At 43.5% G+C, this 10,997-nt stretch overlaps 2 protein-coding genes across 3 annotated transcripts in view; both read left to right on the forward strand.

Moving 5' to 3' along the window:
• Positions 1–9,545, forward strand: part of capn15 (calpain 15) — a 38,210-nt gene extending 28,665 nt beyond the window's left edge. For both annotated transcript variants that reach the window (XM_014008236.1, XM_014008235.1), the window contains exons 6-12: positions 1,404–1,529; positions 2,138–2,290; positions 4,020–4,181; positions 4,276–4,511; positions 4,598–4,767; positions 5,979–6,157; positions 6,946–9,545. In XM_014008236.1, coding sequence (XP_013863690.1) covers positions 1,404–1,529; positions 2,138–2,290; positions 4,020–4,181; positions 4,276–4,511; positions 4,598–4,767; positions 5,979–6,157; positions 6,946–7,123 — 1,204 coding nt within the window. In that variant the 3' untranslated portion in view covers positions 7,124–9,545. The remainder of the gene's footprint in view (positions 1–1,403; positions 1,530–2,137; positions 2,291–4,019; positions 4,182–4,275; positions 4,512–4,597; positions 4,768–5,978; positions 6,158–6,945) is intronic.
• A 506-nt stretch (positions 9,546–10,051) lies between these two features.
• The window catches only part of LOC106517413 (putative protein MSS51 homolog, mitochondrial), a 16,101-nt gene continuing 15,155 nt past the window's right edge, over positions 10,052–10,997 (forward strand). The window contains exon 1 of the mRNA XM_014008237.1: positions 10,052–10,265. The gene's annotated coding sequence lies outside the window, so the exon portion shown is untranslated. The remainder of the gene's footprint in view (positions 10,266–10,997) is intronic.

A 10,997-nucleotide genomic window follows, 5' to 3' on the forward strand; every position in this document is an offset into this window, starting at 1 on the left:
CTTCTGGCACCAACAACCATGCCACGTTCAAAGGCACCTTTCTTCCCCATACTGATGATCGGTTTGAACTGCAGGAGATTGTCTTGACCATGTCTACATGCCTAAATGCACTGAGTTGCCGCCATGTGATTGGCTGATTAGAAATTAAGTGTTAACGAGCAGTTGGACAGGTGTACCTAATAAAGTGGCCGGTGAGTGTATATTCAATCAGTGTCCGACCAGAAAACCTAGGATTTTAACACCTGTTTGTGTGCGGTTGTGAGCATGCATGTATATACAAGACCTCTCCAATGAAATGTTTCAAAGTGACTGTGGAGGACCACAGACCCGACCCGTAAAGCCCAAACCCGGCATAAGGGAGACCAGCGCCAAAGACCCCGAGAGGGACCCCAAGTCGCTTTAAAGCTGTTGTATTTAGACCCAAAGCATCATGTGTGTTGAGTGAGGGTGCACTTTCTCAGAGGGGGGGAGTTATAAGATGAGGACATGTGCACAGAAAGGAAGCAGCAGAAATACGACAGTTTCACCTGAAATCAGCCTTATGTAAACTGGGCCTTAGTGAATGGTCAGTTATTCTGGTGGGATGGTTTAAATCTCATTCGGTCATCTTTATTCGGTTTATTGTCATTTATTTTTTCTCTTCGTAGTTTGATTCCCTTTAACCCATCTTACAAAAAACAAACACCCACCCTGTTCCTCTGACAGTTAACTCCTCTCACACACATACAAACATTATAATCAAGCAGGCATTTATTGCCATTCAATAAACAATGCAATGCAGATGTTTTTTTTTTACCAGCAGCTGTGGTAACTAGCAACCACCTACACTACCAGATGAAGGTCAACTCAAGCACATGTTAAACTAGAACACCAGATTTCATTTAACTTATTATTATTATTATTATTATTATTATTAGCCTGTAGCTTTTAGCCAACCCAAGAGCAAAGTTCACCACACCAGAAGTTACTGCTCCTGTTCCTTTGTCCTGTCTTTGAACAGAATCTCTAGCTGCACAGAGCTGAGGAACTCGAGGTAAAGTGTGTGTCATGTTTGATGAAAACGTACTGGTGGTGGAGGCGAGTTTTACCTTAAAGTTCAAGTCTGTGCAAAGGTGGACTTGTCCTCTGTTTAAGGGGCGGTACTTCACGAAGCTGAGCCTCACACTGATTGGACAGTGATGCAGAGGCAGGAGACGCTTCTCAGACATAATACAGCTGAATTTGGAACAAGACCGCAAAATATGTCCTTTTTTTCAGCTGGTTTGGGTGTTGCCCAATTACCCCATGAACAAACCGCCCACACATTCACAAACTGGAACACATATAACATCTACACAAATACCAAGAATTCTTTCTTTGGAGTTTTGTGTGATTGAATCTTTTTTATGATGTTTGTGTTACAGGTTTCTGATGGGAGCCTCATGTGGAGGAGGCAACATGAAGGTAGACGATGCCGTTTATGAATCTTTGGGTCTAAGGCCTCGGCACGCTTATTCCATCTTAGATGTTCGAGATGTCCAGGGTTACAGGTACAGACGTGTTCTTTGTTGGGACATTTTTGTTTACTGGTTCAGAAGTAACAAAAACATCCTTCTGTGGCTACATGTTTCACATTATAGTTACAGATAAAATGTCTCCTAAGTTTAACACTAATAAAAAAAGATTCTTCGTTAAAAGTAATATACTTTTTTTTCACTTCTGGTGTAATGAATGGACTGAAGGCTCGATGCGCACCAGTTCAGTTGAATCGCTCTGATCGAGGACGCATTGTAAGTCCACACAAAAGAGGCTTCTTCAGTTTTACCTACAAAAAAGAAGCTGAAAGTAGCCAAAAGCCTGCGATGTAATCTACCCAAGAGTCACGCATGACCACTTTAATTTACTGCCACAAAGCAGTCAGAGTGGGAGGCTGGATGACACATTGTCTCCCTTCAAAGATCCTGAGGAATGAAAAGCAGTTTGGTTACAAAGAACCACTTGCTCTTTCTTTTTTTGTAGATTTTTTTAAGAAATGTGTTCTCTCTTAAACACTTCTTATTGTATTCTTCATTTTAAAGGTTGCAGTTACTGTTTTGTCTGACCCCAGTTTTGGTTTTCATGCCTTTTATCATTTTGTCCACTTGTCACTCTSCTGCAGGTTGCTGCGGCTGCGTAACCCCTGGGGTCGCTTCTCCTGGAACGGCAACTGGTCTGACGACTGGACGGACTGGCCGCAGCACCTCCGTCATGAGTTGATGGCTCACGGCAGCAGCGAGGGAGTCTTCTGGATGGAGTACACCGACTTTATAAAGTAATACTTTATATATATATAGTCTTTTTCTTGCTTTTCATAAACAGAAAATATGTCCAACTCATCCTTAACTGCATTCTTTTGTAGTTTTGAATGTTCAGAAGATCATCATTTTCTTACTTTGACATATAAACAACTGAGATTGCCATAATTGCTTACATTTAGAGAAAATCATATATATATGTATATAAACTTTAGTACAAAAAGTAAGGAAATGTGTGTTTGGTAGATAATACCTTTGTTATAACAACGCTTCTTGGCAATAAATCTTACACTGGTGGAAAGCCTGGTAATTTCACTTTTAAATGGTGCCACATTTGTAAGGAATATGCATTTGTGGGATGAGCAGTAGAGCAGAGAATGTGGGTTGGACACATGAAAAATTTGCCAAATCTTCTCTGCCAAACAGCTTTTTGAGCTTTTGCTGAGCTTCAGGTGCTGCCAATCAGGTGCCCGGAACAGGCTAGTTTTTACTTTAACAAATGCAGCAATAAAAACATGAAATTATCTATTCAGGCAACAGGGATTGTAAATAATGTTAACCACATACAATAACTTCAACTGTCTCATTCTCAAATAAATCTTATGCCCTCTACTGGTCATTAAAAGTCATAAAACCACCTTCAGTTGCTATTAATTTATGATTTTTAAGCTGCTCTTTTTTACTTACTGACTTACTGACTTACTTTACTTAGTTACTTTACTTACTTCACTTACTTACTTACTTTACTTACTTACTTACTTTACTTACTTACTGACTTACTTACTTACTTATGTACAATTTCAGCTCATGAACTTTGAGCCGGGGTCGCTGTGACTGCTAATGCTCCACTCGCCCACTTCTTATTTTTCTGCCAAACAAGCTGCTGTTAGAAATGCATTAAATCCTGTGACGAGTCCCATAAAAGATTTACTCACCCCCGGCTGCTTTAAACTGTCGCTGTCAAATCTTTTGTTATCTGCTGTGCCAGTGAAGTATCCCAGCATGTTCTCTTATTTAAATGTGATGAATGATTTAATGATCTCTTTTCTCTATAGATTAAATATGTCTTCAGGTGTGTACAGGCTGTGTTTATGTTGTCTTTAGGATATGTTTTTTTTTTGACAGTTGCCATGTTTGCTTGCGCTTGCGCTATGATGCAGTTTACTTGTCATCTGAAAATACGTTTCCTCAAAGGGATTTTGAATCTGAAAAGAGCTTCACTGAGTGAAAAGGAGTGTTGAGAGCAGCAGACAGTTTAAGTTTCACTTTCACTTTGCTCTGTTACTGCCGAGAGCCTGCAGGAGTCATGGACGGGGTGTGTGGGGTGTGGGGTGTGGAGGTGTGCTTCGTGATGAGGAAGTTCGGCTTAAAGACACGTCCCAGGGGCGTTTCTGGTCCCAAAAGTTGTTTCTGGTCCCCACATGTCGTTTTGCTCCTCAGCATGGCTGCCTAAAAACGCTGCAGGATTTCTCAAACATGCATAAATGAGTCAGAGCAAGGCTTTGGGCATGTTTTTATGAGAGTATAACATTATAACATGATATAAAACTCAAAAAAGTTGATTTTACATGATATTGCCCCTTTAAATTTAGCTTTCGGGTAGTTTTTTGATCATCGAAAGCATTTTCACATCACACAGAAGTAGTAACTAAAAAGCAAGCATACAGGAAGCATTTGTCTCTTGCGATCAACCATTAAACTTGTCAGGTTAAAGATCTGACCTCCCCTGTTTCCTCCTCTCTGCAGGTACTTTGACTCCGTAGACATCTGTAAGATCCACTCAGACTGGCAGGAAGTCAGGCTACAAGGCTGCTTCCCCAGCAAAGCCAGTGGACCCATCACGGTCACAGCTCTCACTGTGCTGGAGAGGACGGCTCTCGAGTTTGCCCTCTTCCAGGAAGGAAGCAGGTAGCCTCCCCACCGCTTCTCTCATCCCTCTCTTTCCCCAGCTCCRTTTTTCTTCTTGCTCTCTCTCATTCGAACACTTCCAACACCTCTGCAGGCGCTCCGACACAGCCGACAGCCACCTGCTGGACCTGTGCATCATGGTGTTCCGCGCCTCCTTCGGCAGCGGCAACAAGCTGACTCTGGGACGCCTGCTGGCTCACAGCAAGCGAGCGGTGAAGAAATTTGTCGGCTGCGATGTCATGCTGGAGCCGGGGGAGTACGCCGTCGTCTGCTGCGCCTTCAATCACTGGCAGATGAACGTCAGCTTGGCGGGAGGTCCGCCCACGCCCAGTAGGTCTCCAGTCGCGGCGACATGTCGCACCTCCGTGCTTCTAGTCACAACGCTGATGGAAACATTTGTCTCGTCTTCATCCCAGTCTCGAGCCCCACCGGCGGAGCGGCCCGTCGGCCCAGCCAGGACTGCCCCGGTTACATCCTGGCCATTTACAGCTCGCGGCAGGTGATGGTGGAGCAGGTGGACGCCACGCCCACCACGCTGGCGGACGCCATCATCCTGCTCACTGAAAACAAAGGAGAAAGACACGAGGTGAGGCTTCCTCTGTCCTTGCCATTTTCTCATTATCCTTGAACATCATTTCATAGCTCGTTTCCTCCAGATCTTTGTTTTTAGAAAATTCAATTAAAAGTAAGAAGATAGGTTTGAAAAAGTGTCAAGTTGTTACTATAAACAAATATATCAGTGTAGAAAATGTAAGTGTGTGTGAGATCACCTCACCTCTTCAAGTTCTGTAGAAACTTCTTAATCAACCATTTATTCAAATCAGATGTGTCGGAGCAGAAGAGTKGTTCTCCAGGAGGATTGGAGACTCCTGTGTTAGACATAATTATTAACATAAAGGATTCAGGATTTATTAAATGAATGGATTGAATCCATCATCACTTGCTTTTTTGTCCTTTCTGTCTTTTTCTGGTTTTCATCAAATGATTTTCATGGCTGATGTGCAGTGATTGACACGGCTGGGGTGGATCACTTTTTAAACCTACAGTTTTTTTTTTGTTTTGTTTTGTTTTCTGTTTACTTTGGCCAGATGTGCCAGTAATGATTTTGAAAAAGAAAAATGGTAGCTAAACACTCAAAGTATCACAAGAAGACAGAAAGTTGACAATATATAGGAAAACTGTTTGTAAACACAGTAAATATTTGAAAACTGTAGAAGTTACAAAAACCAAAAGTCATCTCCTCAACAAGTAAACGTTTTGATACATATGGTTGAATTAGCTCGTCATCAGAGTCTGTAAACGTGTGGGAGGAGAAAACAACAAAACAGGGCTCAGCATTCACTGTGTTTTGAGGCAATCAACTACATAAAAAACACTTCCTCTCTAACAACAAACAGGCTGTTTCCTCTTTTTGAAAGTGTTTGGTTTGGTTTGGTTTCAGTCTGAMATGTCCAAAGCATCTCTACCTACATTATAGTGAATGATTTAATTTTTCTGTGCACTCATAAAGTGATTTGTACAGAAATGGATTTTCTTCTCCTTCATAGGATTTGTGCTCCTCAGTCATTCTTTGTTCTTAGCACAGAGTTGTGAACAGACTCTAGGTAAATCTGAGAATTATGTTGCTAAAGCCTAAAGTTTAAAGACCAAAAGAAATGTTGATGTATCTGTGAACCCTCTGTGTCTCTCCTTACATGACATCTGGCTTTTGCACAACTAATCAAAGCAAGCAGGAAAAAAATCTTCTCACCTCTTCTCAGCGACCACAAACACGTCCAACTCTTTGCGTGTTTCCAGGGCCGCGAGGGCATGACCTGCTACTACCTGACCCACGGCTGGGCGGGGCTCATCGTGGTGGTGGAGAACCGCCACCCCAAGTACTACCTCCACGTTTCCTGTGACTGCACTGACAGCTTCAACGTGGTGTCCACGCGCGGCAGCCTCAAGACCATCGACAGCGTCCCGCCTCTACACAGGTGCGCTCCTCCGTCCCAGTCTGTCACATGACTCTGAAGTCTGCCTCTGCTTTATAAACCTGAAAGTATAACCGGAGCTGAGGCACACTTGGTCCCGCAGTGTTGGATCTCTACACTTCTTAATCTTCCTCCTCGAGCTGGGTTCAGCCACACTGAATAGCTTCTGTTTTCTGTCGGGGGCCCAGTGTATTATCTCCCAGTTGTTGGCAGGCAGACACACTTCCACTGTGGAGCAGTTCCCACAGCGTTAGGTTTTTCCTGTGTTTAGCTTTTCGTACGATCATACAGACGGAGAACGCTGTTCATTCTTGCAAATTTAAGACTTTGTCACTCTAAAGTGACAGCCTACTGATGTGAAACTGTTAAAAGTCACCATTTACTGCCCGCTTCTTCATTATGATAACACACTGCAGTCCTTTCAGAGAGAGAGAGAGAATTGCAATTTTGTTTGATTTTACTCACTATTTCATGTCCTGGCTGTACACAGAATAAAGCTTTTACACCAGTAAGAAAATCTGGAAAAAAATGATATCTTTCTCAACCGTCAGAGTCACTAAGCCTTGATTTTTTTTTTACCATGTAGTGTAACACTTTATCTTGTTTTTAAAATATATTCAATTAGGTGTTGATAATTATTAACCTTTCTTCATCCAGTAATGACTTCTTCCAATCCAGTTTCAGATTTTGCTTAATAAAAATCTCGTGCTGTTCCGTTGTAGTCCATCTCTAGTTAAATACATATTGATACACAGTATGTAGTCAGCTTCTTGCTCTGTCTCCCCCTGCAGGCAGGTGCTGGTGGTCCTCTCTCAGCTGGAGGGAAATGCTGGTTTCTCCATCACCCACCGTCTGGCTCACCGGAAGGCAGCCCAGGCTTCCCTGGGGGACTGGACTCCAACCAAGGCCACCCACAGCCCCCAGCTCACCCCGGACATTGATGGCCTGCACCGTCCCCGGCCGCTATGACCCCCGCCTCACTTTATCCCCCAACCTGTAGATCCTAATCCAATTTACTGTCTGAGCACTGAAAAGTAAGGCAAAGGTGGAGACATTCTTGCCTGGAGCCCTCAAAAAAAAAAAAAAGACGTAGAGGAAGATGTGTTTTGTGTGTCTTTTTTTAAATGTAAACATGAAGGTAAAATCTACACAGGCAGCATTTATTCTCACTCATTTTAATGCTCCATAAACAAAGCAGTTTCTCATCATCTGCCAAGTGGATGTGCCATGTCCGGACGGAACGAGGGATCCGTTTTTTCCTCGTCACTTCTGAGGATCCAGTTCAAACTTGGCTGTACATGTAATAGACATCAGCCCTTGGTGAGCTTCACAAACCGCTGAGCCATCTGACCACGAGCCGGTCACTTCCTCTACATATCGTCCACTTTACAGAACAGGACACTCGGGAGTCCTCTGAATGGTACATCAGGAGCGAAACCCCTCAAACGTTCCTCATCGTGTTCTAGGTTTCCTTTTCTTACCCGGTCTTACATGTTGATGCCTGATCCTTGTTGTCTTATCTGTATTTGTGAGGTTGTAGACAAAGCCATTATCCACACAGTGCTGTCTAACTCAGGACCAACTCTTGTTTTGTACATTAACCCACATGTCATGGCTGGTGCCCAGGATGCTGCATTTATCCTCTGTCTTTTGTTTGTCTCTGCTGTTAGTGGTGGAAGCGCCGCGGTTTGTGGTTTTGGTGATGGGATGAGTCTCAGCACTGACTTCTGACAGATCTTCAAAAGTCAGCGTATGTCTTTATTGGGCACCTTGGCTGCATTTAGCATTCTAGGTCTGTCACGGCCCGAGAYGAAGGTCAGTATCCAATTTTCCACACTCGCACTGTTTGTCAGTTTTAAGCGTTAGCGCGGTTGGTGAGCACTAAAGGGACTGAAATTGCCACAGGGGGGCTCTTAAAAGGAGCTGCTGAATTTRCATCTGGAGATAAGGGACTACTTTAGTTTGCTCATGAGGAAGCCCAAGCGTCCACGCCGCCTCACCGCCCCTCCACAGGAACACAATAACAGCAACAACAAAAAGCTTSTTTTATGAAATCACAAATCAGCGTTTGGTCGGGTGCTGGTGGGCGCGCGAGACCAGAGACCATCTTACGACTTCACCAGTCGTCTGTTTTAAAGTCCAGCTGTTTTCTGTAGGTCATTGTTCAGGTCAGAGTGTCAGTTCTTCAGATCAAAGCCATTACTCCTGACGCTTCAGTCCTCACCTCACTGTGGCAGCACAATGCTTCCCAGAGAGAAGAAGATTAGTGTGGTACTAAAGGACAAAGTGGGCGACTTTCAATTAAAAGTTGTGAGTTGTGGGAACACTTGAAAGCCGATGCACTCGTACACTTACTGATTGAGTAGAAGTTTAGGGTCTCTGGTGGATTGCGACACTGGCGTCGGTCTTATTCTGCATGTTTACGCGGAACGCAGGCGTGTTCTTTATGTCCTCTCCAGAACAGCTTGAGGGCCGTTCCGTCCGTTGGAAAGTCTCCTGAATGAAATCTGACGYGGAGGTTCCAGTACGTATGTTCTCCACAGAAACCTCCTGCGTAATGACCACTTTCAGATGTCTGGTTGTTGGGCGTGGGAGTGAGCGCGTAGTCGCAGCCGTGTTGCTGTGAATTTATTTATTTGATTTCTTTTAAGGCCTGTTTTTTTTTTTTAATTGAATGCTGGTAATTAACCGGGCTCAGAAATGATGGGTAAAGGAATGTGATGAAGTTTGGCTTTTCTAGTTTGAGCCCAGGTGGATTAAGCTTGACTAGAAATGATTCTGCACTGAGACGTCTGCAGAGACGAGGCACCTCTAAATGAACTGTCACCGCTGGGATCACTTTACATTTATATGAGATTCTTTTTTTTGTTTGTTTATTTGTTTGTTTGTTCTTGTTGCTGATTTGTACTGCTCTCTTTGTCCATCATTGTCGTGGTGGGGTTGGGGGGTGGGGGCTCTTGCTGGTGTCCTTGAGCTGTGTTGGCGGTTTCTTTGCTGTCAGGGCGCCCCCTGCTGCTGAGAGAAGAAACAGTCAGTGCAGCCAACATGATGCCTTTTATTTTTCCTCTCCTCTCCTTTTTTTGTCCTCTTCCCTTGTAAATTGTACAAACTGCAAACCTACATGAGAAAATATTTTAAAATAAAAGAAAGGAGAGGTGCGGGAAAATTACGTGAATCTTTTAAACTTGTTTTTAAAAGAAATGAAATAAAAGTATGATAGACAAATAAAATCAGAAATCTTATGCTAAATGAAAAAAACTGATGAATGTGATTCTATATTTTATTGATRTTTTTTGGGGGGGAGATGGGCGGTCAGGTGTACAAATATGTATGTTTAGTTTTAAATCTCAGGTTCCAATGGACCAAATAAATTTTTTTTAATTAAAAGTTTCTTTTGTGTGTCGTACTTGAATTGTTTCTCAACTCTAAATTTCTGTTTTTCACGCAGTAACAAAAATAATCTTGATAGTTTTAGTATTTCAGCTACTTGAATTATTGGAGAAATRCTGAAAATGAATTTTCGCAGCTCTGCTGTTAAATTTATTAAAGATGYCGAATGGCTTTTTTACTGCTCTGTTAACCATATATGACTGCTTTAAAATAAAACATGCAGCTTAGGCATATTATGTTGGTAAGCATGGAGTGAGAGACACAGGTGTGTGGTTACCATGGTGACCAGCTTTAACATTTCTTTCCACAGTTTACCCGTCAAAATGTATGTTTGTATTTCCTTTGCTCGGATCATTACAAAGTCGATGATGGCTTTCAGATTAGCAGCTACATCAGGGCCCTTCAGATGATTTTCTAGTCKATTTAATTTTTGATATTCACCTCCTCCTCCCCTCAACCAGCTTCTTCACAGCTCTCTCTCTCTCCACCCATGAGCCCTCAGATGACCGCAGCATTCCAGTCACCAAACCCTCCCGTCTCCCACTTTAGCTCGTGGTCGTCGGTGGGGGTAAAGTCTTAACCAGACCCCCCCCAGCAGACGCATCAGAAAGGCTCCCCGTGAAGTGGTGACGTGGTGCAGAAGGAGCCGTCCATCACCGTCCTCATCTCGCACCAAGAAGCCAGGATAACCCGGGAGCGACTGTTCATCCTGAGACGAAAGGTATGGCTGCTAACTTGTCACGTTCTCCTCTTCGCAGGTTCTCGTGCACGCCGAGGCCGGGGTGAGAATGTGATAATGGCGAGGCCGAAACGGTGGACACGGTCAGCTGTGTGAGGGGGGGACAATAAGGCACAGCCCCTCGTGGGAAATCATTCTGCAACCTCTCTGGTACCCTGAAGATAGGAAATAACTAATTAGTATTTTTTTTTTGCAACTGATAAGGTAAAGTGGCAGCTCATGGCATGAAATTACAAACCTGATGTGGCTCTAGTGAAAAATGCTGCAGTGTGCGAGTTTTAAAGAGCAAACAGCTTCTTCTTTTTTTGCAGGGAACAGGTGCAAATTTTAAACACTTGAAATATTTGGAAATGAGTTTGAGTCAAAAGTGAAGACAAACTGATGTTGGTAGGTTTGCACGGATGATCACATTTCTGCCCACATCCCGTGTCAAACACCCCCCCTCCCTCTGTAAGGTCAAGTAAATAAATCATGTGGCATGTTAGCAGGGGTGTGTGTGTGTGTGTGTGTGTGTGTGTGTGTGTGTGTGTGTGTTTTTCCTACATCGTGGGGCCCAGTTTTAAGGAAAATGCAGCCTCGTGGGGCCCAAAGCCTAGGCCCCACAACTTCAGAGGCTGATTTTGGGTGTGAGGTTTGGGTTTAGGACCAAGGTGTGAATTGAGTTTCGGTTAGTTTTAGGGTCAGGAAGGTACCTGTGAGGTTAGCCTTAGGGTT

Source organism: Austrofundulus limnaeus, unplaced genomic scaffold (assembly GCF_001266775.1).
Source record: "Austrofundulus limnaeus strain Quisiro unplaced genomic scaffold, Austrofundulus_limnaeus-1.0 Scaffold48, whole genome shotgun sequence".
NCBI lineage: Eukaryota > Metazoa > Chordata > Actinopteri > Cyprinodontiformes > Rivulidae > Austrofundulus > Austrofundulus limnaeus.